The sequence below is a fragment of the Paramormyrops kingsleyae genome, chromosome 25 (assembly GCF_048594095.1).
Source record: "Paramormyrops kingsleyae isolate MSU_618 chromosome 25, PKINGS_0.4, whole genome shotgun sequence".
NCBI lineage: Eukaryota > Metazoa > Chordata > Actinopteri > Osteoglossiformes > Mormyridae > Paramormyrops > Paramormyrops kingsleyae.
In genome coordinates, this window is record NC_132821.1 from 33170543 (window position 1) to 33190180 (window position 19638).

General features: G+C 43.4%; 1 protein-coding gene across 1 annotated transcript; it reads left to right on the top strand.

Moving 5' to 3' along the window:
- Positions 1 to 151: 151 nt before the first annotated feature.
- LOC111855414 (complexin-1-like) lies at positions 152 to 18534 on the top strand. The gene is made up of 5 exons (XM_023834400.2): positions 152 to 395; positions 677 to 911; positions 1760 to 1876; positions 11983 to 12161; positions 14589 to 18534. The coding sequence occupies exons 3-5, from the start codon at positions 1846 to 1848 to the stop codon at positions 14778 to 14780; spliced, it is 402 nt and encodes a 133-aa protein (XP_023690168.1). The 5' UTR covers positions 152 to 395; positions 677 to 911; positions 1760 to 1845; the 3' UTR covers positions 14781 to 18534.
- The last annotated feature ends 1104 nt before the right edge of the window (positions 18535 to 19638 follow it).

Here is a 19638-nt window from a genome sequence, read left to right on the forward strand (position 1 = left end):
CTTGAGATGCTATCCGAGTTATTTGTGTAATTAACTCAGTCACACTGACTTGAATGCTGTCGCCTGTGTAGCGCAGCTTTATAGGGTGATTAGGCTGCTAAGCAGGGCTGCGTATCGCCGGAGTGCGAAAGCCTTTTCGGGGGCTCAGGGATGTAAGGGATGCGGGTCTCCCCAGCTAGCAGACTGCTGCATTGCTCGGTCTCTCACATCCACAGAGGTCGTCAGAAAGGGGTGTGTCATCTGCAAGCGGGTCTTTAAAAATCAGACCTGCAAATTGACGCACTTGAGATATATATATATATTTTCCATTTTCAGTCTCAAGTGACTACCTGCTCAGGGATTCCGGGAGGTGGATACGACCGCGGTGCCGCTTTAAACACCCAAGGGCAAAAAAGGTGAGGAAAAACACCGCTAACGATCGGCGCTAAAGTAAAAGCAAGGACGACGAATCCGAGATCTGAAATCCTAACAGCGATCGGGGACCGCGGCGTGCAAAAATGCCTCCTGCACGTTTCATAGCGAATAAGGAGGATTATGTGGGTCAGAAAGCGCCGTGCGAGGCTGAAGGTACCGAGGGGTTGGACTGGACGTAGTATTTAAGCCAGGAAGCACCACTGCAGGGGATGGGAGGGTTATCGGGAGCAGCATTAATAATTGATTGCTGTGTTTTTTTTAGGACGTGGGACGTTTCGGAGGGGTAGCCATCCACGTGCTTCCTCCCCCTTACACTCATTCGCCGTGCAGAAGCTCACAAGGACGCCCTTTATCCCGGAGAAGCCGGGATGCGCAGAGAGAGAGCCGGCAGACGTCCTCAGCCGCTGCTCGCTGTTGATTGCAATTTGCAAGAGTAAAAACTGCATTTCCTCAAAAAAACAAAAAGCAAAAATAAAAAGCGAAAGTCGCCAGAGCAGGTAATCTTCGGCGGCGGGTCGTTGGAAGGGGGTTCCGTTTGCGAGTCGGGAGCTGTCCGATCGGGGACGGTGCTGAAACTGCTCCCGGACCGGGAAGGAAGTGATTCTCCTTCTTATCTGTAGAAGGGGTTCAGCTGAGGTTAAGTGTTGAAAGGCATGCGGTTTGTTTTTAAAATTGCACCGCATTTATTATAAGGGATATTATAGGTGGGATTTCAAGTAAATAAATCATCCGGGATTCCCCAAATTTCTGTGCTTTTAATTAAATTGGATGACTGGAAGTTTTCGCAATGAAAACTAAGCTCACCGGTTAGTAAGCTGTTTGGTACAAACGGGAACAAAACACCCCCATGTTTGTCCGGGTGCAGACTCAGTGATGTCTCACAGGCAACTTACCAGCAGGTACTGAAAAACCTTGAAATGTCACGTTAATATGCGGAATATCGAGGACGGATTTCTTTAAAACGGCATTTAAGAGACTGATTTTGTGTACGCTTTCCTTGACATTAATTACACAACTGGGATGTTTCCGCCGGAATGACTGCATACAGACTACAATATAGGGGACGTGAATATCTGCAGCGATATCACAGCTGACTTTCGTCTTAAATAAAATCAGAACCTGCCTTCTGTCAGATTTCGTTTACAACATGGAAGTTGTTATAAGCTTATGTCTCATACGGACTGCCTGTATTGAAGACCTATGTATGCATTTTCATACATTAACCGTGCAGGTATAATAGCGAGAATACCAATATCTATCAGCGTTTTCTGTAAAGTTGAACTGTTTTGGAGTATGATTATTCGTGTTATTTTTATATTAATATATCCATTACGATTTTTTTTAGATATAGCAACCAAAGAACACTCGTCTCTGAACGACCTGAATGTAACATCGTGAAGTGAAGGAGGGCAGGAATTAAAAGCCATCGTCATGAATTTCCTTATGAAGCAAGCCCTGGGAGGTAAGTTTTTTTTTAAGGGGCATCTGGTTTAGGTTCGATCGAGAAAATCATGGTGATGTTGCCAGTTCTGGGGGGATAATATACCGGGACATGTTTCTAATACCAGTATGCAGGATCTGACTGGTGCGGATGGTGCAGAAATGGTTCCGCGTACGATAAAGGAAGTGATCGCGTTTCATAACGTGAAAAGGGGTTCAGTTGAGGTAATGTGTTAAAATACCGGAAGGTGACATTTGATTTTCGCATATTCTGCCGTTCACTTTATCATTGTATATAACGGACCGTCAGAGACTGCTAGTCTTTGGGCTAAACTATTCCGCCTAATCTGCTAACCGCAGACAAATACGACTAGTCCGCTTTTCATGCGAATATGAGTTTTTTTTTATCGTCTTCAGTTTTAGACAGGCCTACCTAGATTTCAGGAAGAAAACATTATGCGTTCGGTTTCACTTTTTAATATGCACACACGACGATATCATTACTGAAGCATGTATGCTTAGCCTATACGATGGGCATCAGTATCACATAAGATTTAAAGTATATGTCTAGAAGTTGTAGTTCATGATCAGTATGACTGATTTTAGCGGAATTATGATATAGCTTATTCTGCGGCATTTATTTTACAGCCGTAACATCATTTAGGATATGCGAATTATCCGGAATACCGCACAAACACCAGCCAGAAGAACTCAGCAGTACCTGCAGCACATACAATAATCTAATAGCTGTAATGAACTAGTATACACCGAAACATGTTCTTTTAGATTATTATTAGGTAATTCAAATCTTTAGCTGATAAACCTCATGCTTGCTTTTACCGCAGACCGTTAGAAGTTGTGTTGCATTGCCACTGAAATATAAAGCACAACAAATTCACTGGTGCAAATGGGCAAAGTTCATGGAGTTTGAAAGTCATGATGGAACTCGGGAGTAAGAGAAATGCAGCTGCTCTTGCACGGGAGCGGACTGCGGGACTGTCCACGGTGATGACGGCTGCGGCAGAGCCGTGCATGTTTGTATGCAAGGTCTATTAAGCTGTCTGATGCAGGAGGTGTAGCTGTGATTGTCCTCCAGTGTACAGATACACTGCTTAAGAAAACACCAGGACACAGTGGAACTGGCTGTTCCTATCCCTTGCTGGTCTGCTGTGGGGCACTGGGATGATCTGATAGACATGGCGTGCTGGTTATTCTCTGAGTGCAACGACTTGACGAGTCAAACATGGTTACGTGGTATTTGCAGTGCGGGGATGTCGTCATTTCAGGCAGATGTCCTTGAGGAGACTTTTTTTTTTTTTTGGGGGGGGGGGACTTTGCATATGAGCAGTTCTCCATGGATTATTGTGAATGGTTAATGACCTATCATCATTAATGCTGTTGTTTTGTGTTATTCCTGCCATAATTACTGAGCTGCATCCCAGTGCGACAAAGGCAGGGAGAACAGAATATGATACGTTTCTGTCTTCTTTTTGAGGTATTTTCAGACCTAAATCGTATCCACCGTACCCCCGACTTCAGACAGTTACGTTTCCTGAATCGGAAACATTTCTGTATTTCATCCTGCCCCCCTTTTTTGAACCAACCCCATAAATAACCATGCAGAAAAAAAAATCTGGTACAAAAAGATCTTCCTCGCATATTTTATCAAAGATAAATGACTCAGGAAAACAAACAATGTAAATTTGGCACAAAAAATAAAACCCTGCACAGTTGAGTTCACTCAGTGTGCAAGGTCATGTTACAGTCGTATAGAAACGTTGGGGGTAAATGCATTCCCCCTCTTCAGTAACTGTTGCTTTTAGTCCAGTAGGGTAATGATCTGTTGAAGCGAAATGTGGAAGGCAGGGTGATTTGCCCAGTGGAAAATATCCAGTTGTGTGTGAACACTGGGGGAGAACACTGGGAGAGAGTTTGATTATGGTTATGGAAATGTCCTATGGAGACTGCAGTGTCTTTGCTTTCATAGACTGCTTTCACTGCAGTTTCCCTACTCTGTTGCAATCTCTTTCTGATTTGGCAGCTGCCAGTAGCACACGGCCAATCGGCATGACATAGAGCGGTCATGTGACCCTGTCCCTTTGTTCAGTTCTTAGAAGCAGGCATGAACATGGTGCACTGTGATTATTCTGATGCTACTTCAAAAACAGAGACGTATTTCACTGCTGAATGACTGGAAATTAAACTTCAAACAATAAATGTGGTTAAAAAAATGTACTTTTGGAAAATATTCTTATAGGAATATGTAATGTATAGCCCAATCTTAGTAATATACCTTTTTATCCTTAAAGGATGCATATTATCCAGTAAAATGCACAAGATGTAAATTATAACTGCTGGTTAAAGTAAGAAAACAGAAATTCATGTTTTGACAAACAAGAATAAGGCATTTTCTAAACTGTCCCTTGGGTTACCTTGGGAACAATTGCTCATATCTCTGGATCAGGGCTCAAAAAGAAGAGATACATAAAGAATGTTGCAACACAACACAAATGTTGATAAAAAGTGAAGGAGTACTATTGAGAGTGGGTGAGTGCACGAGGAACCAAAGGTGTACATTGATCAGGAAGCTGAGAAGCACCATTCAGAGACATGGAGCTCGGTTCATTCTGAGGAACACACAGACAGGAACCTGGATGTCCCACCTGCGTATCCTTTGGGAAGAAACTGTGAACCTACTATAGACTGGTGAAGGGCCTATGGTGATCCCGTTAGGCTTCCACACTGGAATCCCGACTCCAGCCTGACAGCTTCAGCAATGTTTTAACCGTCACGGCAAAGCAGCTTCCCCTGAAGCTGAGGGGATGATATTCCAGATTCCAGGAGATGTTCAGCAGGTTTGTCTCACTGTCAACTGAATTCCCAGAATGCACTGCACACTGCAGATAGTGAGTGTGCATCCTGATACTGTATTTAGAATGAAGCTGACTGGCTTCCCTTCACTCCAGAGAAAACGGCCCCAGATGGAGGCCGGTTATAGTCTTGTGCTAATGTTCCTCACTCGTTCTAATGGCACAATCTGCATGTGACCTTTGACCTTTTATCCAACAACGTCGTAATGGAACCCTTTCTGGCGCATCTCCCACAGATGGGAGCACTCTGCCGAATGAAAAAATGACATTAAAACACTCGAAGAGCTACGCAGATAGATCAGATTCAATAAGACGCCAGTACTGTATGCCTGTATGACTGATAAGGAAAGGGAGCCAAATTACAATAGAACACAGAGGACGTCACATATTCAACATAGACATTGCTGTGTTGCATTGTTAGCCTTCTGATGCTCTGGGTCATTTGATGAATTTGAATTACTTTCATGCTTTCGCCTGACTCTCCCTTTAACCAAGTTACTGGAAAAGGGAGGCTTTGCGCAGGAGTGAAAGGCACACGGGCAAATAGCGACTGAAATTATAGCTCTGGAGCTGAGCATAGCAGCGCGTAAATGCTCATCCACATCCTCCTGCGAGTGTCAGGTTATTGGCAGAATTGAAGTAAAAGCTTTGAAATGCAGACTAAGGACAAAGGAGCAATTTAGCAAATTTCCTTATGAAAGCATTACATGAGAGTGAGCCATGGATTTTTCAAAGCACTGTCTAGTCGACTCTGGTGAATGACATCACTTCCTGCCATAAGCAAGAACAAGAATGTGCATCAATGAGAAGCTTTATATCAGATACTGATATACTGTATTCAGTGCTGCCTTTCAGAATGGCCTTATACAGCTTTCATTTTCATGTTTTTATTCAGAAAATATAAATTTTAAAGACATATTTCATGTACAGCATATACTTCCATGCAGAAATTGCCAGTGGATCACATCTTTCAGTTGGAACTCCACAAAACCTTTATGTGTCACGTCTCTGTGGTATTCGATAGTAAACATCACGTTTCTATGCAAATTTTTCTTATTAATGTCACTTTTGTGGTGAAATTCCTCAGTAAACACCACATCTCTGTGTGAATTCCTCGGTAAACGTCCCGTTCCGTTTGTGCGATTTGCCCCAGAAGACGTCACACTGAGATCACACTTGGTAATCTTCCAAGGAATAATTATTCTCTGTCTTTTTTTCGCAGTTTCATTTTTCTACGCTAATGTTCAGTGGATCTGCAAGATGCACGTGGCTCGCTGTGTTCTGACCCAGAAGCTTGGTGTCTAGAGACTGTAGCCGGTCAGCCTTGTAGATCGGTCAGGTCTAACGGCTGTGTTCACCCAGAAAAGTCTGTGATGCAGGCAGCTCGCTAAAAATACGCAAAATGCCAAAGGCAAACTGAACAGAGCAAACAGGGAGAAAATGAACATGGGAGAGGAAAACAAGAGTCAGAAATAAGAATGCTAACACGACAGAATGTAGATATATCTATGACTCATGCCTTTGGCTTTTCACCACTCTTCCTTGGGGCACTTTTGGCACTTTGGAGTTGCACTCCAGCTACAGTACGGCGCCGTATGTGGCTACTTTTATTATTACTATATAATTATTATTGCTATTATGTACCGTATCATTATTTTTCCAGCTTGCATACAAATTCGACAGACTTAGGATCTCATTCATAACTTTGCTTTGAAAATCACTGTATAGTTATAATCAGAGGCTGGACATGTGACTGTTCAAGGGCCCCGTGGACATGTGACTGTTCAAGGGCCCCGTGGACATGTGACTGTTCAAGGGCCCCGTGGACATGTGACTGTTCAAGGGCCCCGTGGACATGTGACTGTTCAAGGGCCCCGTGGACATGTGACTGTTCTGCCAAACTATGAGCCACATATTACCACCCTTTAGGTCTTGTCCTGCAGAGCCTAATTCCAACCCCCTCCCCAACCATCCTGGCTCCTATCGGACCCCACAACGGCAAGCCCAGATTATTGACTTTGGGAAAGGATCGGATCAATGTTTCCGACAGCTATAAAGCATCAGGAAACCCTATAAAAATTGATCCATTCACCCAATGCACAAGCGACCTGTAGAGTGTGTTGGCTTTAACCTTGTATAGTAAGACAGGGTCACATTTAATTCACAGTTTGTGTCTGAAGGATTTATAAAGGAAGTTTCCCATAATACTTCACAGAATTTTTTCAAGCTACTCATGACCATGACTCATCAGACTGCAATGCAACCAGACCATCATGCAAATCCTTTGACTGCATTTAGGGTAAATGACTCACAAGTCTCACTGTAATATACTGATAAAACAGTACATATAATAAAATGTCTACTGCAGATTCCCTCTGGTGACAATCAGCTGGCAAAGGAGACACTGTAACCCTCAGCTGCTTCGCGAGTTGGCTGAGGTGCTGTATAAGGCTGCTGTGTTCGGTATAATGATATATCGGGTGTATTATCACAGAGGGGAGGTGTGACTGCTTGGTGCAAGTTAAGCAGCCCTCCCTCATTAGCACTGGAGCAGAGGAATCACACTGCAGCTCGGCAGCTGTGAAGGAGCCAGTGAAGCCAGAATGAAGTCACATGTGGCATGACTTCCCTTCACCATCGGCCTAAAAACCTGTTCCACATTCTCATCATGCACTCGCATTTCATTGCAGAGGTTGCTTTGAAAATCACTGTATAGTTATAATCAGAGGCAGACATTTCAGGTCCAGAGAGCAAAAATGCAGATTTCATTTAAACCAACCAGTTGAGTACTCTGTGACTGTGACTCTTTTTACTCGACTGATTGGTTGAAACAAAATCCTGGTCTGGATTTTTACTTTCTGGACCTGAAATGTCTGCCTCTGGTTATAATACTTCATCACATCGTGTTCCCAGCCTTTTCCTTCCTTCTGGAATAGCATTAACTTCCAGCTGGGTCTGACACTGTGAAGGTGGATCGGGCTCTGCAATGCTTAAGGGCAAGACCCCTGCAGATGTCCTCACTGCATCCAGAGAAACCAGGGAGACTGTTCTGTTTGCTCTGCTAGTTAACACCCATCCAGAAGAGATGTGACTGCAAATTAGGTAGAACGGCACCTTCAGAGAAGAAGGAACATACAGAACCGCACACGAAGAGGGCCAAGAATTTTCATATGGAAATTAACGATCAGCCCTGGACACTGTAATATCCTACTGCCTATATCCAACACCTGCAATCCAGGATATGTGATTCCCAGTAAGCTAGGGTGACATTATTGGAATAAACATGTGATATCATTTCTAAGGAAAGGAGCTATTTGAAGCTTAACCTCAGCTGAATGAAAGGCTCTGAGTCTGTAATGACTTAAATGAAGCCTGGTGCTTGGAATAATGGCTACATATTAGGGGGTTACATGGGGTTCCCAGTGACCATCGTACTGAGCCGATACACGGCTGGGTCACGAGGCCACTGGCTGGCCACAGCTCCGTAAATCATGTGTCCAAAGCCGTACAAAATGGCACTGATGAAGCAGGAATTGCCGCTGAAGTCTGTTCCGATGGGCACTTTCACTACTTTAAGGTTACTTTTCTATGAAAAACCCTTTAATGGTAGAAGCAGCAGATTATATTTCAAATAAAGCCTTAATGGACCGTTGACGATGCCGGCCTCTCCCCGCCTTCATGTGGTTCAAGACGACCATGAACGAATCGCTTTTCTCATCTTGTTCCTTCAGAGGCAAAACATTTTCTACAACTGGTATCTCCGCCGCCGTTACAGCCCACAGGGGATGAACACCCTGGAGTGGAGGACAGGAAGCATCACGCTGCACGTTTATTGTTTTGGAACAAATTCAACCGGCTGGTATGACCAACATGCTTCGGAATTGGGAAAAAATTGCAAAAGCGATCCGAGTTAAATATACGTTGCCATAAAAAGATCATATTCACTTAACTTCATGGCGAGCTGAAGCTTTGCAATTGTGTTTGTAGGGACTCGTATTCTCCGAAATTACATTCATAGGAGAATCAGTGCGCCATTTGTTATTCTAAAAATGGTTACAGTATCCACACCATGGTAATCTTTCTGCTCAGGCTTTTTCCCAAGCTGCACTAACAGCTGGTAGCACTTTGGTATCTGCTGTCCGGGCAAAACTTAAGCTACGATTTGCACAATGCCAACAGTGACGTTCTTAAAAAAGCAGCATTATTATTCACATATATGAGGATGCATTTAAATGTAAGGTGTTATGATACACAGTGTGGCACAATGATGAGCATGATTCTGTGGACTAAATTAAGTTAGATGGCTTGGGTTTAGCATATCAGCCAAAAAGCTTTTGATGGACTCGTGTAGAATATCAATCAATATACCACCACGCTGCATTCTGTCCTTGTCTGTGGGGCATCAACAATCTGGTATACAACATCCAAAATAGCTGAGATGACACAAGGGCTCGCAGAACACAGCACTTCCAGTGGAGAGAACAGAGCTGCACTTGTGCTGTTTGACCGCTGCGGGAAGGTTGACCTTCAGCGCTGACACTCTCCCAAGCAGCAGTCACAGATAGCATGAGCTCATCTCACTCCTCCTCTGTGTCCTCCTCCTCCAATCAGAGCGGGACTGTCCCAGCAGCATTTACTAAGGAAGGAACCTGCCACGTTAAAGAGGAATCTGCACGCTAATTATAGGCATCATTCTCATTGTCGAAGTCGCGTGAGCAAAGCATGAGCTAATTACTTTACCATTATGATATTATTGACCTCAGTATTTGTAATAACGCTAGATTAGCATCGACGGCTAAGCTAATGTACAACTGTGCTAATTGATAGCGTACAGCTGTGTCAGATGCATACATGAATATTTGCTAAGCATTACATAAAAAGTAAATCTCCCGATTTTGAGAGCACATCCATAGCCATGTGAATCTCTATCACAGGCGGCTTGTCGGCCTGGTTTTTTCTCCCAGCAGGTACAGCGAAGTTTCTCGCCCGTTCCCACAAATACCCAGGTCTGTGTTACTAACCATCCGACCAAGATATGTTTCTGCTGGAGGCCTGTTGTGGAGAGAGAATGGAAGGGGAAGGCAGGCCGAGGAGCGGACAGCGAGTGGGCGATCGCTGAGAGATATAAATCATTAAGACATCCGCATACGCGTGGCCATAACGCCCAGACAGTGTCACTGCTGCATTATGGGAAGCTCAACCATAACAACCAGTAGATGCGCACATTGTCACCTTAATCCTTGTTTTTTTTTCTCTCAAGGCATATATGCCACCGTCTGCCCATGGACACCCCCCCGGCGTTATAGTGGTTTGGCCCGCAGGTCACGTTTCACTGCTGTTGGCAACTTACGCCCTTCCTCAGCATGACAGAATCCCCCCCCCCCTCCTCCTCCCCCCCCAGAAAGACTGCAAGCAGCAAGCTCAGGCAGGATCTTTGAGGAGGTCCTAATATAGCCCACTCCCTTGTGGTACGGTATCAGCACAATTAACGGGGGAGCACACTTTGCAGGACCATGGGGGGGGGGGGGGGGGCTGAAATGATGCAGGGCAGCATTCAGACAGACAGCGATAGGTGCAGGCAGGTTCGCTATGATTTATGTATCGAGACACGACCGCTGCTGCAGAATGTGATGCGTGTTGTGTGGCTCAGACCGGCAGTGGTGTATGGACTGTAACACAGCAGGTTAGCTTCTCAAGATCTTTGTCCTGCAGAGACCTAAGCCACTGTTCCTACAGACCTTCCTTGTCCGTCATGTTCCCTTGGCTTCCACCCTTCTTGGCTGGTGGGCTTGAGAATGAGTTGTCACTCACTGGTCCCCGTTCCTCAGCGGATACCTGCCCCCACACTTAGCACTCGGACACGAGCGCAAACAGAGCAGATGCAGATTTTAGACGCCTGTGTCTTCTAACACGTCCTCAGTGTCTCTCGCTACTGGCTGCAAATGCAGAAGATAACCAACCACTGTGCTGTGCATGAAAATGAATTATTATTATTATGGAGGCCGGCAACTTCATCCATTCAAAAGTAGCCATTCTCTGTTTTTGTTTGTGACGTGTTTTCAACTCCAAGCAATTACATTTATAATTCTGATAATAATCGGTTGCCCCCAAACCTCAAACCAAACCAAAGAATCATTCACTTGATAATTCCAATATTGACTCATATATCATCCATGCATAATTTGTTAAGACTGCTAATCAATGTATTTGTGGTATTCTCAAATGGCTTCAGTCAATAATTAGTGGCAGGGAATTGATTTTATTTAATGCTCTCCACAGTATTCATAAAGGAAAAAGAATAATTAAGTATCTAATCTTGAGCTGTGTTGTTCTTTAGTATTTCACTGAAATTTATATAATTGGGAGAAAGGATTCATAGGTTAATCTGCATTAAACAGCAGCCTGAGATGCTGAAATACAAGATGAGTTTTGTGACATGATTGGACAGAGATGCCCAAGTCTTCCAGCCGAATGATCGATGGCTTGTGGCGTTTCTCTGCCGCAACGTTAATGGCCAGATTATCCATTTGTTTTCCAGGCATTTTGATTTACTGTGGCTTGGATGAGAAGTAAATCAATTAAATAGCTACGAGAGGCAGAAAACTAATTAAGAAGAAAGCTGTTCTTAAGGGGAGCGCAGTACTGCAGTAATTTGAGCACATTGCACTACGTCTGCTGGACCTGCATCGCTATTGGAGGAGATGAGCTGGTACTAGCAGAAGCACCACAACCAAACCTGATTGATTTTTGCTAACTGTATTACTACTGGAAGATACTATTATACTAATGGTATAGGTTTTGCATCAGTATGTACATTCCCCACAGTCTGCATTCTTACAGAAAAGGTGGTAACCTTCATTTCAATGATAATTATCAATTATGTCAAAGTAAAACAAGGTCAATGTACTGGAAGATATTTGGTTGAATAGTGCCCCGACTGAGAGCAGAATAATGTTATATTCTGGGCTGATCATGACACGATTCTTAAACGAATTATACCTCATTACACCCCATGCTGACTTTCCTCAGTCACATGTAATTTCCCAGGAACCAATCAGAGTAATATGAAGAAAACCAACTCCTGTCACAGGAAATTCCATAACGACCAACATCCGTACAAAACATCACACCAGCCAATCACAGTCAGATTCAAATACTCCGTGAACCAATGGCATGGATTTTCACACCTGTGTCCGCCGTCTTGGGGCATTCGGTTCCGCCTCGCATACGCAGTGACGCCTTTGCCTGTCCTGCTCAGGGGCCACCAAGGACATGGGCAAGATGCTGGGGGGCGAGGAGGACAAGGACCCCGAGGCAGAGAAGGAGAAGGAGGAGGAGCGGCAGGAGGCGCTGAGGCAGCAGGAGGAGGAGCGGAAGGCCAAGTACGCGAAGATGGAGGCGGAACGAGAAACCTTACGGCAGGGTATTAGGGATAAGGTGAGGAGGTGCCTGGCAGTTTGACGGCTACCGGTGTAAAGGTTGTGGGTTCAAATCCCAAAGCGCATGCAGAAATTGAACCCTTCCCTGTAGTGGATTGTTTCCTAACCTGGTCTGTACTGTACTGTCTGGGAGGGAGCAAAAACGTGGTGCATCTGAAGGTCTCCGGGAACTGGGTTGGGAAACACTGCACTAGTGCAAATCACTTTGGATAAAGATGAATGAATAAAATGGTAACATTGTATCTGGACAGTCTGCCTACAGAGGGGATACAGATTAATATAACATCGGTTGAGTAAGTAGTCAAATTCAATCAAATTATTCTAAGAAAATGTAGGTATGTTAATGAGTCATTACATGTAATGTATATATTTCATATTCTGTCAAACATCTACAGATACAGAGAAACAGCTGAATGAATTTCAACTAAGTTACATGTTGAAATGTTACAAATACTCTGTAAGCAGACCATCTAAAGTAAGTGTTACCAATAAAGTGAATAAAACTGACCACCCAAAAGAGCTAATTTAAAAAAACAATGAAAAAGGTGAAAAGAAAGAAAATACCAAATGTCCACCAACTACTTCAGAATATAAAACTTGAAGTGTGTGAGTTAAGGTGACTGAAACAGTCACAGTGAGTTTAACATCTGCTCAAGAGGTCCTGACAGAACCAGGCCAAAGAAAATCACCGGACGTCTCGGAGACCATTCATTGCAGGACATTGAACCTCCTTACGGAACAGACACACACTTTTTCCTCAACACAAAACTTTGGCCAGATATACTGTATAATTTAACATTCTCCATTTTCAAACAAAAATGTAATTACAGTGAGGTTAAGCTACGCAAAACCACTTTTAAAAATAAATGTTTAACACCTGAACTAGGTCTTACGAGAGTTACTTAAATTATGTAGGTCACCTTGAATAAAACACATAGAAGTCAGATTTCCAAGGAGACCATTTTGGAAGTGGAGCGCTTTAGGTGATAGACACTGTTTAGATGAATTGTGAAGGATGTGACTGTCGTACCACTAACGGAAACCTCATTCTGTCACAGAGTATAAGTTTTAAAACATATCTGCCTCACTGTTCATTTTTTTTGTCACCCACAATGGTTGAGAATCCTTAATATTCCACATTTTTGCCATAAGTTAACTCAGCCTCCCTTGCATGTCTAACTTTGTACATAAGACTTTATTTATAACGTGGCGAAAATGCCACCAGACATGCGGGTAACCGAGGAACACTGGCGCTATTGGATCCTGTAATACAAGATAGTTGACAGGTGCTGGAAATAAGGGAAAATGATGTGCACGCAGTAGGACAAGGGCAACACAACGTCAGGATATTTAAAGAATTCGTAGATGTCAGATTCTGACATGAATATGACCCCTTGTGGGCTCTGTACTCATTTATCAACCTATTAGGAATAATGTGCAATAATGATACTATGCACTATGTATTTGTATCCGTCAACAAGGCATGAAGGTCCATGTCACAGTGTCAAGATTAAACACCATGGCTTATTATTAAGCTGCATAATATGGTGAGATTTACAGTCAATACTGTAAAGTGTTTCTCCTCATCTGTGTAAGGTTTACATTCAACAAAATGGTGAAGTATTACGTGGCTTTTTCTGTGCTCGACAGTGAGAAGAACACTGAAAATCGTGAACGAACGGCAGGGGTGTGTCCGCTAGTCGGCCCGTACACGTACGGTGGAGACCGGGTGTTCATACCAAATGCTATCATTAGCACAGACCTCCCTTTATAGTCTGAACCAGAACAGACTGCCGCAGAACATCCATTACGAACCACGGTCACTCAGTACTGGGCGTTCGTGTTAACAGGGTGACCTTTTAGCCTGTATTTACTGTCGTCCCTGCCTGCACACACCACCGTGTAAAAGGCGATTTACAGGAATGAGTCACGAGCGGCACAGTATCAGTGAACGATGTGGTGATAGTTCATAAACTTCAAGAGTGATGGAGAAGAGTTATGTTTTTATTCCTCCTAAGGTTTCTAGGTTTTTGATTCACCCCCCCCCTGGGTGCCTTCTGACCTGCTGGTTTGGGGCAAAAAAATAAATATCTGAAGCTATAAAAATGTTGCGTGGCCCTTGATGTGGTCATATTCACATAAATAGCCCTTCCTAAAATAAACAAGGGTGACTCAAGCATTTTCTAAGGGGCATACGAGGGCCAGTAATTCATAAAGAGTGGCCAACCTTATCATTTGCCAATGAAATGTTTTGAATCGGTGAGTGACAGGGGTGGGGCACTCCCGTGACCAATCAGCTTTCAGCTGGGATGAGTGCCCCTGTAGCCCCGCCCCCGTATACACCCTGGAAGCTAAGGGAACTGCTAGGCTCTGCTGTGAGGCATGGCCGGCCCCCGGTGGTGTGTGACTGCGCCTCTCCTTCCAGTACGGCATCAAGAAGCGGGAGGAGGCGGAGGCGGAAGCCCAGGCGGCCATGGAGGCCACCGAAGGCAGCCTGACCCGGCCCAAGCAGGCCGTCCCCAAGGGCTGCGGCGACGCCGAGGAGGAAGAGGAAAGCATTATGGACTCGGTCATGAAATACCTCCCCGGGCCTCTGCAGGACATGTTCAAGAAGTAATACCCCCCTACACACCCCCCCCAGGCAGCCGCTAGTGTTCCCATTCCTATCGCAGACTCCCCCCCACCCAGCCTAGAGACTTAGCGTGTAGATCAAATTTACAACTTACACACCCTTCAGCTGTTTATTTGTAAATATCCTCTGGTTTAGAGAAACAATGACAATACATGTACAAACAGCTCAGAGTATAAGCCATACTTTTACCTAATTTTTGCCGTTTATAATATTTATATATAAATATATATAAATATATAAATATAAACCTCCATTTTGTGCATCAATTGGCCCATAGCTGCCCCCCCCTCCCCCATCACACATACAGTGGGACACATGACTGCTCTCCGTGATGCTGTCTAGCACCAAACGGCCAGACGTTACACTTACTCTAAGGTTTCACAAGCAAATGGCGACGAATGGGCCCATTGTGAACAGCTGTACTCTTCCCCTTCGTTTTCTATTTTGGGGCAAATTCCAAGAGGACTTAAGGCAATAATTCTGGCCCTGGAAGTCTGTGTCTGGTCAGGGCCAGAGTAACAGGGGCACATTAACGTGCATTAATCACATCCATTAAGGACTGTCCTTCACGTCTCAGATGTGCGAGATTTCTGTCGTAAACACCGTCCTTTAAATGGCTGTCCGAGTGCAAACAGGAAGATGCTACTTTAGCAATCAAAAATGACACATTTTATCCCTTTTTCATTTTCATAAATGTAAATAGTTGCTATTTATTAGGAGACCTCTGATTTAGTCTGAAGTCTATTTCGACTCAGACGTTACAGAAACAGATGATGGTGCAATATAATTTCTTCTGAAGTCGTCCTTTAGCAGTCGCTTAATTATGAGAGAATGTAACCCTTAATCAGCAATAATGGACTGTTTTTTTGTGCGAGTTAAGCTTGTTACGTAGAAAAATGGGTAATTAGCATTTCAGAGTTGTCTTCCTGTCATGGATATTGATCGATACTTTGGGACTGTGGGGCTCATTATGTACATCTTAATTAATGGCGGAACTTTCGGACAAACGTCCCTTTGATCGTTATAGATTTAGAGGTGGAAATAAGGAAATGAATGTTACTTGCGGTGAGTTTATGTATGGGAGTCTGCGTGGGAGCCATTAGTGCTCTGGATGAGTGTAAAGAAGGTGTTTATGTGTATGATGTCAGCGGGTTTGATGGTGGAAATGCGTTGACCTGTTTGCGTTATTCGGTTGTGCCTCTGTAGCGGCTCTGTCACGTTTCTGTTAATCTCGCCATCGTTTGTTAATTTCATACCCTCTTTGTTTTGCGCGATGACGCATGAATAAAATGAATTTGCTCGTCATACTTGGGGGGCTCTTCCCATATCCGTCCAAATGGATTCCGGTGGACATATTCCATGTAAGAACCATCTTCCAGTTTGTACCTAGGTGTTGTACAGTGTCACTGCATGCCAGTGCAAAGCATCGTCTATCCCCTTAACATCCAGCACTGGAGAAAATGGTGCAGGGTCATTTAAACGCGACAAAATCACATCAAAGGAACATTTAGTGAAGCTTTATAATGCCATGACAAGGCAGATTATATGAAATTCAGTTATATTAAATATATGCAGTAGAAAAGAGTAACAGTGATCGGTAATAACCACTAATTTTCTGTGAAATCGCACCATTATCACGATACCTTTAGGCATAAATCAATGCAAAGTAAAAATGCTGGCAAACATTTTCATTTGTATTTCCAACATTCTGTACGAACCATCATAACACAGAATGTAGACACTGATCTATGGAAAGACCTCCCCCCTCAAACGGGTGAGCGAGCATTCCTTTCCACCCTGTCCCACCTTGGGTGACCTACTCCCTGGCAGGAGGGACACTATGAGCTACAGCAGGGCTTGTAAGCTACCATTTCAACCTAAAGGATTTCACTTTAGCACTTTAGTCCTTGCTGCGTGCTGATTGGTCAGTCTCCCACAATCATGCATGTGTTACTAATGTTAATGTGAAGCAGCTGGATGAATCTTTCAATCAAGGAAATAAACCAGTGAAAGTACAACATGAACCAAACAGTTTAGCTGAGTACGGGAGTCTTTCAGTTTTAAAATAGTTTGTAAAACCTGGAGTAGCTCATTGTCCTTCCTGACTGGGGTTAGGGGGTCATTTTCCCTCCCACTTTCTGCTTGCTTTCAGACTGGTAACTGTGACGTGCCATTTCATCTGAGATTATTAAACATGCGCCTGGTTCGTGTTCATCCCATCCAGGGTGAGCCGTGACTTCCGGGAGTGACTTCATGTTCTGGAAATCAGTTATGGCACACGTATGGATATTTAATGTTAGTCTTTAAATATTTATTACATCCGTTTTAGTTTGCACACAATGCATGAAATTGTGCAGATAAAACCACAGGCACCTACTTTGGTCCTGCTTCAATGAATGGCATTGTTTATATCTAATCATCGTTCAGAATTTTTCGTAATCGATTTGCAGTTATGGAAAAATGGTGACTCTATATTATCAGTGGTGTGAGTGTGTGGTCTTCAATGGACTGAGATCCTGTCTAGGTTGCTTCTGTAACTTGTGCCTTTCGATAGGATTCAGGATAGATTGATGGATGTATTATATAAAAATTCTCTGGAATTATATTGCATAACTAAGAGTCTGGCAGTATAGTCTTCATAGACATAATTAAGTTGGCATTTTCATCCATCCATCCATCCATCCATCCATCCATCTTCCAAACGTTCATCCTGATTTTTGCTTATTATAGAAATAAGTACAGTTATGAGTGGTTCATAAAACTTCAGGAGTGCTTGATGTCATGCGCTAGTCACATTTTTGTTCCATTTGTCACTGATATTTTTATTCAGCCTCCATAACTCATGGATATCGACCAAGAAACACCCTCAAGTTTTGTGTTGTGCACATTACTCACTCGTCTTTTTTTTAGAACTGAATGGAAAATGAACATTTATTTTAAGTGACTTAAATAAATGACAAATAAATGAGTAATGTCATGGTGAAGCACTGTACAGTGTGTCCTCACATCACAAACAGGATTTAACTTTTTTGAGACAACCAGAAGTTTGTCCCAGCATCTTCCGACTGTTTCTGCGAGACTTTAAAAGTCTGTCGTCAGTGGGCGGTCATCCGTGTGACATCTTTTTTTTAAGTTTTAAAGCTTCTCCCAAAAAGCCTAACAGACATCAACCCACCACAGGCATGACGGTCACTGCCTGCTTAGCCGACGGATGGGAAATGTCACGACAGTGTTTATTCCTGGCTGTTTCTCTAACAGGGGATTCAGCCCATTCAGTCCATGAGCATCTTACGTTTTAAACCAGAATCCAGATCCCTGAAACCATCATAACGAAGCAGACCACTGACACCAAAATGTTCCCTTGCTGTGCCCTGAATGTAATGTCTACTGTTTCACTGCGATGTCCATAAATGTTCCCCTATATGTTTAGAAGACAGGTGTATTTTTTCCGTGTGTAAATGTTTCTGTCCTTGGTGCCCGTTTGAAAAAAAAAATGTGTAGTTTGTGCTTCATTTTGTATTGCTCTCTCTCTCTCTCTCTCTCTAACTCTCTCCTGTTTACACTCACAAGCATGCATGGTGTACTCCTGCGGCCAGTTTTGTAAGATACCTCTGTGCGTCTTCTGTGTTTAAACTGCCTGTGAGCTTTCACCGCATGCCATCCAGACAGGTCATTCAATGGTGTAATCATCGCACACCAGACAAAAAAAAAAAAACAATAAAGTGATTTTATATGATAAGTCCGTCTGGTGTCTGAGTCACGTAGCCACTCTCGCTTCCACAGGCGCTGGGTCTCACGCCCCTAAACAATCAGCACTGTTAGTTCTCTTGGGATCACTAAGACTGCAAAATGAATGCTGCTATCTGCACAAGATGCCTCATTTAACAGAGTTTCTGGTCTGAGTTTATTACCGCTTAGAACATGCTTGGGATGCGAAGGCCAGTGTTTAAAACTCTCATGATTTTAATCACAGTACATGCGCTCGCTTTTGAGACTTTGGTAAGATCAGACAATGGATCTCTATGCTGCTAGATCAGATCATTGTAATGGTTTCATCCTTATTAAATGGTTAAATCGGAAACAGTGTGGTGGACGGATTCAGTATTTCCCGTGTACATGTTCTCATGTAAAACTTCAAGGGAATCAGGATTATTTTTCACCTTGCAGCAGAAAACAGAGCTTCCTCGAGTCTTGTTTACTGCGAGCATTTTCAACATCAAAAGTGAAAATGACTGAGAATCCCTCAGAAAAAAACAAGAGCACTATTTTTTTGGCCGAAGACACCCATAGAGTAGAGCATGATTACCCCGCGATGCTTGGTGGTGACAGTTACACGGCAGCGGATGGATCTGTCTGGTCATGTGATTGCAACCGTTTGGATCTCTTAGGGTGCGTCTGAAACTGAATACTTACACAGTATGTACTGATTTTAGGGAGAAGCCTACTCAGCTGTTAAGGTAGTACGTACTGATTTTAGGTAGATGCCTACTCAGCTGTTAAGATAGTATGTACTGATTTTAGGTAGATACCTACTCAGCTGTTAAGGTAGTATGTACTGTATGTTTGCATGAGAACAGTACACATGTCCTTGGACATACTGCAGTCGCTGTATTGCATATTATCTGACCTGGATGTTTACCAATGACGTAGCTTTACTTCTGTGAAAATTAGAAACTGCTACAAACTATCAATGAAAAAAATTACATATTCGAGTCAACTTATATAACCAGATATTGTTTTCTACTGACATTTGTACTGAGAAAAAATTCCTCCTGCCATCCTGACACAAATGTCTGAGTAAGTGACATTCTTCATCTCTGGTCGCAGCTCCAGCGGCCTTTTG

What these genes read in the sequence shown, in the direction of transcription:
- LOC111855414 (XM_023834400.2), top strand. Translation starts at nt 1,846, where the DNA reads ATGAATTTCCTTATGAAGCAAGCCCTGGGAG. An exon ending in TATGAAGCAAGCCCTGGGAG is followed by an intron (nt 1,877 to 11,982) that starts GTAAGTTTTTTT and finishes TGTCCTGCTCAG; the next exon opens with GGGCCACCAAGGACATGGGC. An exon ending in GGCAGGGTATTAGGGATAAG is followed by an intron (nt 12,162 to 14,588) that starts GTGAGGAGGTGC and finishes CTCTCCTTCCAG; the next exon opens with TACGGCATCAAGAAGCGGGA.